Source organism: Rattus norvegicus, chromosome 15 (genome assembly GCF_021556685.1).
Source record: "Rattus norvegicus strain SHRSP/BbbUtx chromosome 15, alternate assembly SHRSP_T2T, whole genome shotgun sequence".
Classification (NCBI taxonomy): Eukaryota; Metazoa; Chordata; class Mammalia; order Rodentia; family Muridae; genus Rattus; species Rattus norvegicus.
In genome coordinates this window covers 24,105,144-24,122,966 of record NC_141548.1, presented here as the reverse complement: position 1 = coordinate 24,122,966, position 17,823 = coordinate 24,105,144, and the positions used below count along the sequence as shown (strand labels likewise).

The 17,823-nt window shown below is 49.7% G+C and overlaps 1 protein-coding gene and 1 long non-coding RNA gene across 10 annotated transcripts in view; one reads left to right on the top strand and one right to left on the bottom strand.

The window, feature by feature from the left end:
* Samd4a (sterile alpha motif domain containing 4A) overlaps positions 1 to 14,531 on the bottom strand; it is a 217,594-nt gene extending 203,063 nt beyond the window's left edge. For 4 of the 8 annotated variants that reach the window (XM_087585546.1, XM_087585550.1, XM_087585548.1 and 1 more), the window contains exons 1-2: positions 14,330 to 14,531; positions 12,446 to 13,065 (exon numbers count right to left, since the gene is read on the bottom strand). In XM_087585546.1, the coding sequence (XP_087441672.1) occupies positions 12,446 to 12,641 (196 nt within the window). In that variant the 5' untranslated portion in view covers positions 12,642 to 13,065; positions 14,330 to 14,531. The remainder of the gene's footprint in view (positions 1 to 12,445; positions 13,066 to 14,329) is intronic. The other 4 variants (XM_087585547.1, XM_087585551.1, XM_087585549.1 and 1 more) reach the window with 1 other exon arrangement.
* LOC148000905 (uncharacterized) lies at positions 12,444 to 13,805 on the top strand. Of its 2 annotated transcripts, none has more exons than XR_015638708.1 (3): positions 12,444 to 12,773; positions 12,972 to 13,155; positions 13,279 to 13,805. It is a non-coding gene; the product is annotated as an uncharacterized LOC148000905 (long non-coding RNA). The 2 variants fall into 2 exon arrangements; XR_015638707.1 differs by having other exon boundaries at positions 13,267 to 13,805.
* Positions 14,532 to 17,823: the final 3,292 nt, after the last annotated feature.

Below are 17,823 nucleotides of genomic sequence, written 5' to 3'. Positions count from 1 at the left end.
TCCTCAAGCTGCCCTAGCTGACCTCACTGCCTACTTCAAAAAGAGGACAAAATTGCTCTATTGGTGTAATTCACCAACAACAAGCCACACATTGGTGACCCAAACCACCCAGGAGATCAGGAACATACCGGAAGTCTTTTAACGAGGCTCATGAGCTTTTTGCTCCTGCCCCTCCCCCACCGCCCTCCTCTTCCTCCACAATAACTCTGTCCCTCTAGTCTTCACTCCTGATGACTCATAAAAGTTATAGAATCTTCAACTCAGAAGGGACTTTGGGGGTCACCCAGAAGGGCACAGCTTCTTTTCTTAATGAAAAAGCCTGTATTCCTGCAGCAGAGAGATGTAGGGGTCCTCTGAACTTTTTTCTTTTTTTCTTTTTTTCTTTTTTTTTTCCGGAGCTGGGGACCGAACCCAGGGCCTCGCGAGTGCTAGGCAAGCGCTCTACTGCTGAGCTAAATCCCCAACCTCTCTGAACTTTTTTCTAAGTGGAGCAATGGCGGCCCCCATCTCATAAGTGACTGAGATACTGTGGGTGAGTAACTTAGGAAGATGCTTGGCACGGAGCAGGTGCTTATTAAGTAAGAGCCCATCTTGGTTAGAAGTATGATTTGCTGCCCAGGCCAAGTCTCTTCTTCCTCTGTTGAAACCCAGTCACCTCTTCCGTGTACCCACAGTGTCTGGGCATCTGGAATCAGGACAGTTGTCCATTATTTTGAGCTGGCTGCTCTATAGATAGAGAATTCAACTCCCCTACTCCAAACCAGTTCCCCCCCAGGGGCCAACCGCAAACAAGTTCCCTGTTCACCTTCTTCTCCGTGTCCTTGGTTTCCGAGTGGGTTTTCTCACCACCCTCTCTCCCCTGGCCACATCCTGACTCACGCATCCAGAACTGCACTTCAGTCTCCGGGGAGAGTCCGGCCAATGGGGCATAACCTTTCTGAATATAACAGTTGTATCAAGGAGTTTAGCGGGAGGTGGTCACACGGTGACACCGCTCACCCATGGGTTCCAAGTCTACTGAAGTCCAAGTCCTTCCCGGCTGCTATTGATGAGCGATGCCTCCCCTAAGGTTTCGGGAATGCCAGTGCGGAACTATGTCTGGGTTCACTGAACCGTCTGGGCTCACGATTCTCTGCCCACCCATCTGTGCCTCAAAGTTTGCCACCCTCCTAACGAGGAGGCACAGTGCTTCGGCAGTGCCCCTTAGAAAATTTCAAACTCTGGGGTCCCACTCTGCTTCTCTCCCATCCTGGCATGAGACACTTGAAGACACGGTTGAACGCACTCACATAGGCAAACCTGGAGGCTCAGAGACTTAACATCTGGGAAAACTGGACCAGCATACCAGCCAAACTCCCTGTCCCTTGGTCGCTTCTAAAGCCCATGCCACCTGGCTCCTGGGAGCTGATCTGGGGAGAAGAGGGCCTCACTGCCCTAGGCAAGGAGCAGATCCATCAGAGGGCATCCAGGTTCCCTGTCATTTCTCTCTTCCTGGCTCCTTTTTCTGTTTTCTAGGATTAGTGCCCAAAATAAAACATCTGCATGACCAGCCATTGCCGTGGGCTGTGTTTTCCTGGGGGCCCTGGGCTAAGTCAGACTCCACTGGCAGAACAGTGATACTAAACATGTGTACCCTGAGGCACCGAAGCAGAGACCTCCCTTCGATGACAGCTACCAGAGCCAAGCCTGTCAATCACTGAAGCCATTCTAAGGCCACACACTAGACGCATCACCCAGCCCCAGACTTTGTATTTGACTCATCAAGACATAGGGGCTTTGTCAAAGCTCTGTGAAAACTTAAATAAGAGACGCCCACCAGAATTCCTGGGACTGCCCCAACACAGCAGCCTCTCAGAGAAAGCTCTCTCCCTCCCTCTCTCCCACCAATTTACAATCAGCAAAAGGACATTAACCCTGGATGGAACAGCCTTCCCATTCTTAGAAGGCTCAGGCTGTTCCCATTCCTCCACCCAATGCTTGCAAATCACAGTGTGTGTGTGTGTGTGTGTGTGTGTGTGTGTGTGTAAGTATGTGTGAGTGTGTGTATGTATGTGTGTATGAATGTGTGTGTCTGAGTGAGTGTGTGTGTAAGTATGTGTGAGTGTGTGTGAGTGCATGTGTGTGTCTGCGTGAGTGTGTGTGCGAGTGTGTATGAGTGTGTGTGTGTGAGTGAGTGAGTGTGTGTGTGTTGGTCGCATGCGTTGCACACCCAAGAGGCCAGAGGCCAGAGGTCAACACTATGTGTAATATCTTCCTCTATCACTCTCTACCTTTTGAGGGTGTAGGTAAGAGGGGGTCAGATCCTCTTACTAAACCTGGAGCTTGCTCTTTCAGCTAGCCCGGAGAGCTGGGGATCCCCCTGTATCCATCTATGTCACCTCCCAGTCTGGGATGCCAGGCATGTGCTTTGGGTGGAACCCACGTCCTCATGCTTGTTCAAAAATCACTGTATGGCCCAAGCCCTCTCTCCAACTGCACAAATCATGGTTTACATGCCCTTCTGGGATACTGTACAAGAAAACCCACACCTTAACAATTCCCACAGTGCACAGAACCTCCTTCTCCCTCTTCATCCTCCTCCCCCTGTTCTTTTGGAGACAGGAAATGACCCGGTAGCCCAGGCTAGCCTTAAATCTCATATTCTTCCTGCTTCGGCCTCCTGAGTGCTGGGATCACAGGTATGTGCCTTCAAGTCCAACTTCTCCTTCCTCCTTTTCAAACTGAAACAAAATTACTGAACTTAGCGATTTTGTAACTGTTTCCATTCCTCTGACTCCTCAAACATGGGAAAGAACCTCCCGACGCTGTGGTCATGCTCTTGACCGCTGCACTGACACACCAGTGCCCATGCACAGACAGGGACGTATACCGTGCTCGGCCATGCTGCTTGTGGCTTTACGCTGCACACATGTAACTGATTCTACTGACAGATCAGGATATGCCGTTTCAGAAATTCCAGTGTCTGTGCTGTGTGAGAGAAAGCGGAGGAAGTGGGACGAGGTTCCCCCTATCCGGCCTCTGGAATTCACATTCTTAGTCTTTCCAGCCCGCCCCTGCAGTCCCCCAGCATGAGGAAAAATTACAATGTGAAAAACAGTATCTTTTCAGGAGCCTTGTTTCCTATGCCCCTGATGAAATGGGGTGGGGTGGGGGAGTTCTACATCTTGTTTTCTTACACGTAAATATCCTTGAAACCACGACTGCTTGGATTGACCCAGAAACCATTCCCGATACATCTCATTGGGATCGTGAAGAAAAAAAAAAAAATGAGGCTCCTGGAAAAGGATCGTCGGAATGCTCGGAAATTCCAGCAGGGTCCATCCTAAAGGCTCGGGGCAGTGCCATGACAGGGCCCCAGCTCTGCCTGCCTCAAAGGCAGGCTCACTTCAGTCTGTGTCCAAGAATCAGGCGGTGAATGGTGGCTGGAAACCCGTATATAAAGAGTTTGGTGGCGTAATGGGTGTTCACAGTGCAGAGACGAAAGCAGTCCTGGCGTGGTGCCCGTGCGTCTAAATAGCGCTTAAAAAGGATTTTGGGCGAGCAGTTCCATTGTATGAGAGTCATTAACATCACCGGTAGGTGTACTATACTCTTGGAGCAAAACAACCCAAAGGGATTTTTTTCAAGGCCTAGGGAGCTAGCTGGGTGTGGATTCCTAATTACAGTTGACCGCGATGCATCCTGTTCGTTCTCTTCTGCCCTTAACTTCCAAAGATGGCTGCCACCAAAGAAAAGAACTTCCTTCATTCGACTGGTGAAGCTACCCTAAAAGACCCAGTGAATCACCTTTCTCCCACATAAGCAAGTTCAAACTGTCAAAAGAAAGATGGCCCCCCCATCTAACTAACACAGAGCCGTGGGGTCTGTGTACAAAGCAAACTTGAATGAAGACTCTAGCAGGCCGAATGACACTGGGCGGAAGTGGAGAGGGTGAAATGAGAACTGGGTCTAGGAGAGTCCAATCCTAGTCCCAGACCAGCTGCTCATGACTGCCAACCAATGTGCCACCTAGCAGTCTGGGAGAACCACCATTAGCCTCCATTCAGACGTTCATTAGCACAAGGGCAGCCCTTTTCCATAAACTCCAGGGTAAGTTTACGCTCGCAAACTAAAATATCGTGAGGCACGCCCACAGCTTGAACGGCACCACGTCCCATCGCCTCAGCATCACATCACCTCTCTGATCCTGCGTTCCCTCTGCTCAAAGCCAGATCCACAGACATCCAGCACCCACATGGCCGGGGGAACTCAGGACAAACAAGGGTCTGGCTCCACCATGACACCCTTAATCAGAGGGTCTGTGTCAAGACCCCAGAATAAATTTGTCTGTACATGAAACTTGGGGAGAGACAAGGGTAAACTACTTTATCTTTTCCAATCAATGTTTCAGAAGCTGGTGCTTTACGTGAGGTCCTGAACAATGTTCCCTGTAAGAGCGCTGCACTGGGAGGAACCAAGAGGTCTATTAACATGTCAGACTTTCATGGACCATTGGAGAGGCGAAGACGTACTAGAGGATCAGATGTTTCGTTTTGTTCTCCTACATGTAAATATCTTTGGAACAATGACTGCCTGGATTGACCCAGAACCCATTCCCAATCTGTCTCATACCCACTCCCTCTCTGTTACGGTCACCCATTAATGGCTGTGATGCCTGCCCCCTATGTGGCACATACAGGGAGTCTCCCTTCCTATGTGCGAGTTCCCTAGTGAAATTGGCATCACACATAATAAGAGAGGCCGGTGTCTCGTGAACATTAAGGCACGTCCTCCAAATGCTAGACTCAAGCCACCGCCATCCACATTCATCTTCTTACGCTATGCCAAGCACCCAGCTCTTGCCCCTTCAGTCAAGTCTGGTCTGGTTCTGCCGCTCGAATCATAGCACAGAGCAGCTGTATATGGTGTAACTGTTGCATTTGTGTTTGTTTTCCATCAGCAAGTTGAGTAGGAGCTCCTTGAGATAAATTACTACCACGGCTCCACTTCTTGGCAAAGCACCCAGCTCTTCAGTAGGTGGAGAATTTGCATGTCCCGATGAACCCTGGCCCCACAGTTTATTACAGTGCGTTCATGTCTCGGTACCATCCAAATGGTAATATCTAGTGTACAGGAGAAGCCAAAGAATCATTTAGGCTTTACCCGGTAGACTGGAATGGTAAAACTGTATTGTATGTTACTTGGAGAGTGAACAAAACCCATGGACTGGCTTCTGAGATCTAAGAAGTCCAAGAGCAAGTCAGTTTCTGGGCACTCTGCATTGGCTCTGAGACTGCAGGCTTCAGGACAGAGCCTGAATCTTGACCGGCATACTAAGAGAGAGCACTCGCTCTAGTTCTCAAAGTTCTGCTTTCATTGGGAGAATTCTGCCCCGGGGCAGCTTCCAGAAGAGATAGATGCCTGATTCGGCATCTTAATCTGTAAGTGGAGAGTGAGTTCAGCCAGGTCTCAGGAGAAATCATTATGAGGGATGAAAGGGCAGGACCAGGCTAAAAACTCAGGAAGTGATTGTATAAAACACAAACAAACAAACAAACAAAAAACAAACAAACAAACAAAACATGAGGTTCTGAGCTCCCCATTTTGCTGGGCAAATGAAGTGACATGGGCACTTGGCAGATAAGTGACCACCTTCTGCCTCCTCTTCTTGGTCCTACCCTTTCTCCTCGGTCCTACCCTTTCTCCTCGGAATGACACCTCTGCAGGACTCTGGGAACTTTCAGTGGCTTCTCAGCCCTCCCAGCCTTCAGTTCGTCTTCTCTTGATTTTATGGAGATACAAACAAGCCAACTTGACTGCTGGGAAGTCTGTCCTGTATCTGCTTTGATGGGGTGGACTCTAACATATTCTAGTAGCTGACACCAGTGATCCCCCACAGTAAACAACCAAATTCAAGTCATTCACAGCACAGGGTGTTGAGTCTTAGCACTGGCTACAAATGTAGCAGTTGTAACTTGCTGGTCTATTCCAGGCCAACTCAAAGATAGTGTGTGTCAATGTCCTACCTGAACTGTGTATTTATAGAAGCTCTGTCTGTATAGTCGCTCAACCTAATGAATTCTTCTCACATACCAACTAAAGAAAAAAACTTGACCATTTACTTGGAAAAATTAAGTTGGGGGTTGCAATTTTTTGAATAACCAAGCTAAAAAGGTCGTTCATGACAGTGAAATCTTTTCCAGTTGGCTCCAACATCTCCTTGATAATTTTTAAATGCAAAGGTCTTCATTGAGGAAAACAGTACGGTGCCAGTTTTCCCCTATAATGAAAGACAAGTTCAAACCTGAAGGATAAAACAGAGCTTTGTTGGGTCATTAACCAGGGACTTCTAGACAATGAACAATGAGGTTTATCACCATCATCACGAGAAAAACTGAAGCTCGGAAATTGACTTAGTCGTCCTGTCTGACAGATCTCAAATCCGCACTCCAAGAATGCTCTATAATGTCTACCTGCCTGTGGATATGGATGAACAAGCTCAGAGACAATATCTTTCTATTCTTTCTCTCTCAGTCCTTCTTTCTTCCCTTCACACTGGTGCCGACAGCACCCACACTGCCCCAAGCAATGGCACCAATGGAAACTGCCAGCACCAAGTTGCCTCTCTTCCACACTTCCGTCTCTAGGGGGAAGAGCATGTATTCCAGGTCATCTTCTCCCCACAAGTCTAACAACACAGAAAGACAAGCACAACCCTGACCACACACATGCCCACATCCCACACTATCATACCCACGTCTTGCACATATCATACTACCTATGCCATGCACATATAGCCACATAGCACCACACTGACATCCACATACCATACATACATCCTACATACGCCTTGCACTATCCATACTTTAGCATACCCACAGACCCACTACTCACACCCATAGTGTGTGTATATACATATATATCCACATTCCTACATGCCATTCATACAACCACACATCACAGAACTCACATATGTACAACATACATCCACCATACACCCTATACTACCCATACCATACATACAGACTTAAATGCCACACCATTTACACCCTGCACCATACATAACACACACACACAGAGAACACACATCATATATGAGCCATACACATAGCACAGACCAGTCATATTTATCACATATATACCATACTACCAATATGCCACATACTAAATACACCAGCTACACCATGATACCATACCCCAAAATGTCACTTGTCCATATACTACATTACATATACATAACACACACACACTACCCTGACCATTCTACATACAAATCCACACATCACACTACTCACACATGCCTACACACCATGCATGTTGCACATACCACACATCCACACAAGACACACAGACACATCAAACACATCATGCAGTCTATGGTACTTGTACCATACACATCCTTCCTAACACCCATTCCCTTCCCTCTTTCTTCCCAGCATCCCCCTGCCCCTGAATCCACGACGGCTTTTAGTCACCTCTGCAGAATGAATTCTAAGTCCCCCCTTGGCTGGACACGCCAAGCACACATACCATTTCTGTTTTTAACTTGCACATCTTTGAACTCAGCCACTCTACATGCACTGCCTCACCAGAACAGTCGCACGCGTGCTATCCTCTCTGCTGTGGAAGTGTTGTTTTGCCTTCTCATTATAATTGTCTTTATGCCGACCATATTTGCCATTCAAGATCCAGCTCCATCCAGGTCCAGCTCAGTGAATTCCTCTCCACCTTGCCGGAACCACTTGCTGCTGTATTCACGCCGCCCCCAGCATGCCTCTCCATATGTTTTCTGACTATACCTATGCTCCAGCACGTTTGGTGAACTAGTTATTCACTCAGCACTGAAAATATCTATCATGGGCCAGGCACTGGAATGCAGAGGGTTATCTCTGTATCCCCACTGCATAACATTGGGCCAGAAAAATGGCAGGCAGTTGTAAAGTGTTTGTTGAATGAATAAATGAACAGAAAAACTGTAACGAATATATTATCAAGAAAACCTCCTCTGCTGTTCTCCTTTTACTCCATTTGTGATAGAAGAAGTCAAGAGGGGAGAGAAAACAGCATAGCCACACTGTGGAAACCCACAGAACCAGCATCTTCACCGACCAATGTGAGCAGGTACACCAATGCCCTCCTACTGCCAGCCAGTCTCATCTCAAGCACCGCCACTTCCTATGACCCCAACATCTCTCTTGTTTGATTAGAGGCATGCAACAATTTTTCTTTTAGACATTAACTTATACAAGCACCCATAATATGTGCATAGTGTATCCCCTCAGAATATGTGCAATTTGTGAATAAAAGTCTTTATGAGGGCTGGATAGATGGCTCAGCGGTTAAGAGCACCGGTTGCTCTTCCAGAGGTCCTGAGTTCAATTCCCAGCAACCACACATGGTGGCTCACAACCATCTATCGGGAGATCCGATGCCCCTTCAGGCAGGCAGATGTATATGCAGCAAAACATTCACTCATACATTAAATAATTTTTTAAAAAGTGTCTTTATGGGTTAGCTTGTAGATCTTGACTTACCATCTGCTTTTCACCAACAAACATAATGCAAATGACAAAAAGTCAGGAGCAGTGTGACGTGACTTTTTTTCCCCAAAACTTCGAGTGAATTTGTGGAATTCCACTTTTGTCATTACGTTAATATTGAAGTACCTGGATAGTCCCAGAAGCCGACCCTACCAAGGAAGAGGAGCCTCTGTGTGAACCTGAACTAGTTCACATTGGGCCCAAGAGTCCCGAAAACAAGCTGTTACTTAAAGAGAGGACGTGACCGCCCATCCTTGACTAAGTCTGCTGTGAAAAGGTCAAAACAGTCACACAAATACACGGGAACTACGCTAGTCAGCTTTCTGTAACTGCAACACACAATGACAGCAGTGATCAATTTACAAAGAGAAAGGGTTTGTTCTGCCTCATAGAGTGGGAGGTTTCGGTCCACAGTTAGTTGGTCTTGTTGCCTTGGGCCCATGGTGATACATCACGGCAAAGCGAAGGGCAGAGCGCCAAGGAGAAGAAGGGGCAGGCCCCACTGTCCTCTCTTTGAAGGCTCCCACCAGACTCTGGAATTCAAGCCTTTAGACCTTCAGGGGCATTCCACAGCAGAGCTACCGTAGAAACCAAGTCAGCTACTTCCTTTGGATCTCTGGTGGCCTTGAACCTAAGGTAAAGACTGAACCTGTGAATCACTAGATTCTTAATAAGGCTAAGGGGATGAGAAGCTAGAACAGAAGATACCCACAGATCTTCAAGGAACCACGTTCAACGTGCAGCCTATTCAAAGTCAGTGCATGGGAAATTTTTCTCATGAGAATAAAAAATAAAAGAGCCTCAGATACAAATTTGAGTCTCATCGACAGAGTTTTAAAACCTCCAAGCACTAAAAGAACTGTGTGTGTGTGTGTGTGTGTGTGTGTGTGTGTGTGTGTGTGTGTTTTAATTGTTGATTACAAAAGAAACAACACAGGACAACTAGGATCTGGGAAATCTGAGCCACTCAATGAATGAGTCACTCGGCCCAGCCTAGCTAACCGAATCATTGAAGCACACCAGAACAGATTGGAGGTTAATTACCTCGGCTGTAAACATTCCTCACGTACGCTGAACATTTTCTTGTCTTCTTAAGGAATATTTTTTTAAAAGGTACCTTGTGATATTTAGCTGCTTACACTGTAGACAGCAACCACTGCTTTATATGATTGTGCGGGGAAAACGAGAGAGTTGGTAAAGGGTGCTTGCCTTAGTAATCCCAAGGCTTCAGGGCTATATCTAGAGATATCATTGTTCTGTCTTTCCTTTCTGTCTGTCTTTGGAGTCACTTCTCACTGACGGCTAGAGAAGTTTTGCAACCGCTTCTAAATATGTGATGACATGGATTAGTGTGTAAAAAATTTAAAGGTTGTATGCACTTGGGGATGTAATTCAGTTCGACAGAGTGCTCACCTCACACACACAAGGCCCTGAGTTCCATCCCCAGCACCACATAAGCCAGTGTGATAGCAGGAACCTCTACTCCTAGTCCTTAGGAAGATTAGAAGTTAAAGGTGCCTAACACAGCAAGTTTGAGGCTCGGCTAGGCTAAAAGAGGTCCTACGTTAGGGAAAGAAAGAAAAAAGAGTTGTACCTAGAAAAATGGTGTGTTTCGAGAAAGCCAACGTTTTCTACCTATTTTATACCATCTTCTCTGGCTGCTAACCAGATTCTTTTACCTCTGCTTCCTGGTCCCTGGCTAAGTGCAGAGAAGAGAAGTGCAACAGGTTTGCTTTGACACCTCTGGATACTTTCTATCCTCCACCGTCTGATTGGAAACCATCACTCGCCTCCCTCTACACACTGCCTCACAGCAAATCAAGGGCAAAGGGTCTCTAGGTAGGTGAAATATTTAGGTGGAAAGATGAACCCATAAGCTGGAAAATGGTTCCTATCATACGCAACGGTTTCGTATTTTATATTTCTATATCATTTAGCAGCACAAATTGGTAGATGTTTTGCACAATGTTTTTAAGTTTTTATTTTTTGTTTTTTTTGTTTTTGTTTTTTTGTTTTTTTTTTTTTTTTTGGTTCTTTTTTTCTGGAGCTGGGGACCAAACCCAGGGCCTTGTGCTTCCTAGGCAAGCGCTCTACCACTGAGCTAAATCCCCAACCCCATTAAGTTTAAAAGAGAAAAATTATGAAATGTGCCTCAAAAGCAGACATAATTTTAATTCTCTTTGTTTGTTAAGTTATAAGGTGCCTGAATGAAGGCCCTTATTTCTCTATCGTACATTTAATTGCTTTGCCTACTGACTTGACAGCTACTTTCTTGGGGAGAAAAATCCTCTCCACTACTCAAAGGGAAGAAATGTCAGACCAACATCTGAGTAACATAAAGACAAATTATTGTTAGTTTAACCGGTCCCTGAGCTTCCCGAAGCCAAGCATCGGACATAAGTGACTGTACTAGGATCCTCTGCACTCTGCAAAAGGAAAAGTTTACATAATCCTGTTTGTCAAATCCAAGGAAGCAAGTTTAAGCAGGTGGAAAGCTGTGCTCTGACATTAAGGACAGAGGCAAGGCGAGCAGATCATCCGTCCCCCCACCAGTCATGTTTCTGCACCCAGAGGAAGGAGGCTGGCTCAGCTATTTATAAATGTGGCACTCAAGCTTCAGCAAGGGGGCCCAGCTACTGTGCCCTTCTGAGTAACTGGGCTGGGCTGCCAGGCTGGGGCTCAGTGGAGTCCCCTCGGAATGACCCTCCATACTTGGCAGTTCAGGATCCTTTGGACGCAGTTAGGAAAAGGCCTGCAGGATTTTCTAGTTCCACTTCCACCCTAGGAGTCTATATAAGGAAACATCTCATTCTAGTGTGTTCGGCATCGTAAGCGCTGTATCAGGCTGGAAGAATGAGGAAGCCACAGGCCCTTCTCTGCTGTCCTGAAGGCTCAGTCATTGCAGCCTTCAGTCCCCACTGGCCTGGACTGGACCTTGTCAACAAATGGCAATCCAGACTCGCAGCTAACATAGAACAGCTGGAAGAGGACCCTGCTTTCTTTACTCTGCATAAACACTGGGGGCTCTGTTCACCCTCCTGCACCAGCAGGAACCAAAGAATTTCCCTGCCTCCCCCGCAACAAATCGCCAGGTTCTCCCACGTCACCCCTCCGCCCCCCATCTCCGGCCTCCCTTTACCACCCAGAAAGGCAGAAGTCAAACCACTGGGTGTTCCGACTGTATTTACTTTCTGTAATGGTTGCTTTGACTGTGAATTGCCAAAGGGTTACTAATAAACAATGCTGTTCCCTTCCTTAAAGTTTCCTAACAAAAGCCACACGCCGCGGAGCCCAATCCACGCCTGGTCTTCCCACAAGATCTCTTATCAATGCGGATAACGTCATGACCAGTAAGTGTAGCCACATCACAGGCATGCTGCAAATGTCATTTTGACAGCCTATAGCGTCACCTACGTATTATTCAGAAGACAAACCTCTAAAGCAGTGCTATCCGTGGGGGGGTTGAAGGAGAATGAATAATAGAATCGCATTTTTCAGGTATTCTTACAGCCTGTCTGAGCTTGGCGACTGAAGAGGCAGTCCTGTGCTTCCTGGTGTATTGCTGAACACAACGAGCCACGTTACCCGAAAGAAGCGGGAGGGGGGGGTGGTGGTGGCAGAAAATCCAGACTCTACGTGACCTGACTTACTTATTTCCAAGGAAAGCGCAGGAGAGAAAAATCAATCATTCATGCTACGGTAGCTACCACACGGAATGGACCAAGGAGTTCACAATGGTCAAAACCCCCAAAGCGGACAGGGGAAGTGAAGAGGGACCGGGTTCGAGGCAGATGCTCAAGAGCCCGGAGGCCAGTGAGGACCAGGTCCCCGCGGAGTGGAGGCGGGGTGGGGGGGGCGGAGCTCGGGCGGGAGGCGGGGAGACTGGATTCCCGGGGAGCCGCGGGGATCCACGGCCGCGCACTTACCCGGGCTGTTGGCCTCTCCTTCCAGGACGTGCAGCTCGGCGCAGTCGGCCAGCGAGTGCTCCAGGCAGAGCTGAAGGAAGCGGGCCTGGGTCTGGCTTACGCGCTTGAGCAGCGACAGCAGCGCAACAGTCTGCTCGCACTCGTTCCAGCCCTTAAACCAGCCCGCCAGCACCCCGACCTGGTCGCGAAACATCATGGTTAGGGGGCCGCCCTCCGTCTACGAAGCCCCTTGGCGCTCCTGCCCGCCCCAAAGTTTGGCGGAGCCGCAGCCCCGCGGCCTCCCGAGACGCGTTCGGGTTCCAAGGTCTCCGGTGCCCGGGCGCTGCAGGTACTGACTCTGCTCCTGCCTCGCTCTCCTCTCCCTATCGGTTCAGTTACGTTCCGGTGGTTCTGGTTGATTCTCCAGAGACGATGACAGACAGTAGCATGGAGATATATTTTTTTTTAAAAAATTAGCGATTAAAAATGTAAATCCCTCACAAGGCACAAAACTGAATGAAGAACGCTCTTTCCCCTTTTCTCGTAGCTTCAGGATGGTGATTTCCGGCGTCCTGGGGTCTCCTCCCCGCTGGGCGGCAGCTCGGACCCTTCACACCCGCATTCCCAAGCGGCGATCACTACTGAAAGGACAGAAAGAGCTGCAGTGAGACCTCGGCACGAGAGACCTAGACGAGAGCGTCTAGGGGGATCCGGGCGTGAGCGGGAGCTCGGTAGGGGGTGTGTGGGAGCCGAGGCTGGGGGGGGTGTCCCGCGAAGGGAAGTCCCCTAAATTCCAGCCGGCCCCTCCACACTCGGATGCGCGAGCTGAGCTATTGCCACAGCTTCCTTCCCAGGTGCGGGAGGAGACCCCGCGGCTTCCTGTTGCTGCGGCTGTGACCCGCAAGTGCTCCCTGCACGCCCCACCCGGAGTGGCCTCTGGGGCTGTGTCTGCGAACGCCAGCACCAGCAACAGATCCTCCCCGCGCTGAAAACTTGCAATGCGGCTGCGAAGGGGCGCGGGGGTGGGGTGGGGGCTAATGCAAAGCAGAGGCGGTGACAGAGGCAACCAGGGTTCCAGCCGCCGCCGCCTCCTCCTCCTCCTCCTCCTCCTCCTCCTCCTCCTCCTCCTCCTCCTCCTCCTCCTCCTCCTCCTCCTCCCCCTCCTCCTCCTCCTCCTCCTCCCCATCCCTCCTCCTATTCCTTCCCTCCCTCCCTCCTCCCTCCTCCCTCCTCCTCCTCCTCCTCCCGGAGAAGCAGCCGTACGGCTGCAGCTCCATCTACAGCAACAGCCAGCATCTCAGCCGCCAGGCTCCCCTCTGGATTTAGGCCGTGAGCAGCCGCAGCGACAGCTCGAGACAAAAATAAACTCTCCCTACCCAAAGCTCGGCGCGGCTCAGTCGGAGCCCTCACTCCCCAGAGCTGCGCCAGCCCACCCGGGAGGTTTCCCTGGGCCTGCTTAGCCCACGGCGATCAGATGTGCGTGTGCGCGCGTGTGATTTAGGCATCCTGCCCCGGTCCCCGCCGCCGCCTGCGGGCCCGAGTGTCCTCGCCCTCCGGTCCCAGGCCCAAGGCGATGCGGTTGGGGGCGCACGCCTTACGCGGAGACCGCGGGAGCCGGTAGCACGGCTTTCCCAGGTGGCAGGGCGGTCCCCGAGGGAAAAGCAGGTCCCTCCCTTCGGCACACGCCCCCCAAGGACCTCAGAGAAGAAAAGTTAGGTTTAGGGGTTCCATGGTCCCATACAGCTCCCGTGGCGCGGCGAGGAGAGACTAACCGCTCGGCTCTCTTGGAGCCGCTCGCGTCCAGCATCTGCCACCCAGAACTTCTGGGTAGAAAAGCGAAGCCTCCCGGAAAGGGTCGGAGGGACCGCTGGGTGCCTCTCCCGGGGAAGCAAAAGGGACACTCACCTCCACGCAGTTCATCCCTGCGGTTTGGGGCCCTGCGCACGGGTCCGGGGCCGTAGCAGCAATCAACGGGGTTGAGGGCGCTCCGAGCGCGGGGTGCCGGCCATGCCGTCGGGGCTGGCGGCGCGCGGAGAGGGCAGCGCTGCGGGTTCGGGGCGCTATCGCTGCCGCCGCTGCTGCCTCCAGTGTCGGCTCGCGAAGGACTGAGCCGCCCGGAGCTCCCCACATGCTACTGATTAACATACACCATTACATCATGGGCTTGGCAGGGAGCGCCCGAGCGGGGGGAGAGGAACCCGGGCGGCGGCGGCGGCACGCGGGGGAGTCGGGGGGAGGATCCCCGGGCCCGGCGGGCGGCGGGCTGGGGGGAGGGACGGATTCCTAAGCCCGGACCATAGAGGAGGAGGGAGCCAAGTGGGAGGAGCGGAAGAGCACAGATTGGAAGATCTGCGTAGCGAAACACAGAAGTTTGGGGAAGGGGAGGGGTCCGGGCGAATTCCTCCCGGCTGCCACCCGCGTGTTCTACAGCGGCCAGGGCACTGGAGCCGCCGGAGATGGGACAGGAGTGAATCCCAACCGAGCTGGACCGGAGCGGGAACGGTGCTGCCACCCGCCGCTCGCCCTTGGGAATGTGGCTCGCCAGGTCCAGTGACCCTTTGGTCTGGGACCCGTGGGTGGCTGACTGGTGTAGACCGTAAACACCCGGAGTCACTGTCTCTGGGGGCTTGGATGGGTTCCTGGGGGATGGGACCCGGGAAGTGGCAGAGGGCGGCGAAGGGCACAGCGCAGGGCTGGACGTGCCTGGTCGTAGGACTCCACGAGGCCCTTGTCCAGGAAAAGCAAGCAGCGCCTGGTGGACCACCCTCGGCCCAAGTCGGGCGCCGGATGCCCTTTGCTTTTGCAGTCACGGGCACCCGCCTCCGGCCTCGCTTTCCCGGGAAGAGGAGGCGGACTTCGGGAGCCTGATCTCAAGCTATGCTTGGCGCGCGGCTGTGGCTGGTGGCCGGGAGCTGTGGCCCCAGGCGCCCTGGGCGACGGGGAGGCGTGGCGAGACCACCTGTCAGCACCGCGGAGTTCGGGGGACGCAGCTTTCACCTGTGCCTGGAAAGGGCGGGGCCGGAGGCTGGGCAGGGATTTGCGGCTGGCAGCTCTAGGTCTCCTACTACAAAATGCATGCATGGGTCAATTTCCCAAAAGAAGGGGGTTGGCTAAAAATACCCCAAAGCCTAAACCTCTCTGCACCCTCTAATGTAAGCATTCACAAAGGAACTCGGCCAAAATCCGTCCTGTTTTCAGGGAGAAAGGCCGAGCCTTCGAACTTGAATTTGTTAAGGAGTGCTGGAAAAACAAACGCGGGCCTGCCTGCCATGCTCTAGCTAGCACAGTTTTTAAGGTAAAGTATCCAAGGCCTTATTCCGCCATCTTTCAGCTCCCACACTTGCATCTGGATTTCCAAACCTTTCGTACCCCAGTGCTCAGATTTCATTTCTGCCCCGTGTAGGTCCTGCCAGTGTAACAACACCTCCCATCTCTTAGGGTATTGAAAGGGCTTGTAGGGTGGCACAATGTTTTGCCAATGTTTCCATCACAACTGAGTGTGTGAATTTTTAAAAGTTCACTATTAACCACCCAGAGGAGGTATCTGCAAAATTTGATGACTAGCTTGCTCTATTTAGGAAACACTAATCCCGGAGTCAGAGTTTGATTTCTGATTTATTTTATTATCATAGAAGCAGGACAGTTTTGTAGAGTCCCCCACCCTCCACCCTAGCATGTCAGCTACTCCTTGGTAGTACTTCTGCCAGAAAATAGGGAAGCCAATGAGAGATGGGACCACGCGGTGCTAACTCAGCCAAGGGTTTTAGATGTCCCCCAATGGATTGTTGCTGTTATTGTTAAAGAAAACCAATGATACACCGATAACGTAACTATTGTCGTCTGCTACAAAAATAGGGCTAGTAAACCAGGGGGTCCAGACGGTTAAGTCCAGAGAGTTAAGTTGCAAACACAGCGATGAAAGAAAATAGTGCCACCTACGGGAGAAGCGTGGTTCTGAAGGCAGTCTTTAACCTAGGAACCAGTGTCATACTTAGATCATCATTGAAGTCTTGCTGTTCAGCATGATTTTGCATTTTTTTGCTTCTCCTGATGTTTGCTTAGCAAATAATATCCCTGGACAACAACTCAAATGTTCGGGTGTGTTTGAAAGATTATCGATTCCAAAAAGGTCAGTTGCCTTTCTAAGTATTTTTTTTAATTACAGGTATCCCGGAGAACCCTATGTTTATGTTATTTCAATGAAACTTCTAGAAGTAAGATAAATTACCACACAGCCCAGTAAATAAAGCGCCTTTTGCAAGTTTGACTGCACAGTGCCCCGACTGGTTACCGAGGCCTGCCGGTCGACCGCCTAGCCTAGACAGTGTGCTGCAGGGTCAGAGAAAGACCCTGTCTTTAAAAATAAGGTTGAGAAAAATATAAGATGCACAACGGGGCAAGAGGGGGGATATACACATCACATAGACTTATAGAAGCATTAGAGCTGTTTATTTCGTGGGCTGGGAAACATTTGCAAAACTCTGCATAAAGATATATGGTCATCATGCTTTTCTTTCAACCATTCAATAAGTATGTATGGATACTTATTCTGTGCCAGGTCCTCAAGAAGGAACACTAAAGACAGATGGCAATCTTCATCCAATATGGAAGCTTATATGATATAGGAGTATTTACTATACGAAGAAATATATAAGTAAAATCTACATTCCTCAAAGTATGTAATTATTTAACATGCTAAGAAAATATAGGTATTCGATGTTCATTTTATATATACATGGCATATGAGAATGTACGATATTACCCTAAAGTGTGATTATTTTCCCTAAAAAGAAATGTGTGGCATTTCTGATGATTATTGTCTTGTCTCTCTCTTTTCTACAAGAAGCTTAAAAATGAGAACAAAATACTGCATGAGCTTACAACTGCTGCCCCAAGTTAGAAGATTCCTTAAGAACTATGCTGGTAATGCTCATGTAGAGCGCTGTCCCACAGCTGGAAGGCCCTGAGTTGGATTCCTAGCACCACAGAGAAGGGAGCACTGGACTGTAAATCTCAGGCCTGCACATCCCAGGAACTGATAGGGAGCCTCTCAGGCTCCTTCATTTAGTCTTGTCCTACCATCTACCCAGGCTTCCTACCTCAGCTCTTAGCTTCCTTGACAGTTCAGACAACATTTACATTTCAGATTCTTCAGGTTGGCATAGAAAGACTAGAACTCGAGCATTTTCTGTTTCTTTGAGCTTCTCTTCAATAAATCTGCTCTTTCGTTCAACGAGGGGCGCTTATTAAATATAGGACACTACACTGTCAAAGAGGGAGGATCAAAGAAGGTAGGAGACACATTGATCTTTTGACTCTCTAACTGAAAGCCTGAGATAATATACTTGTGATATACATGTATGTGTGTGTGGGGGGGTGGTGTACACGTCCGCACGCAC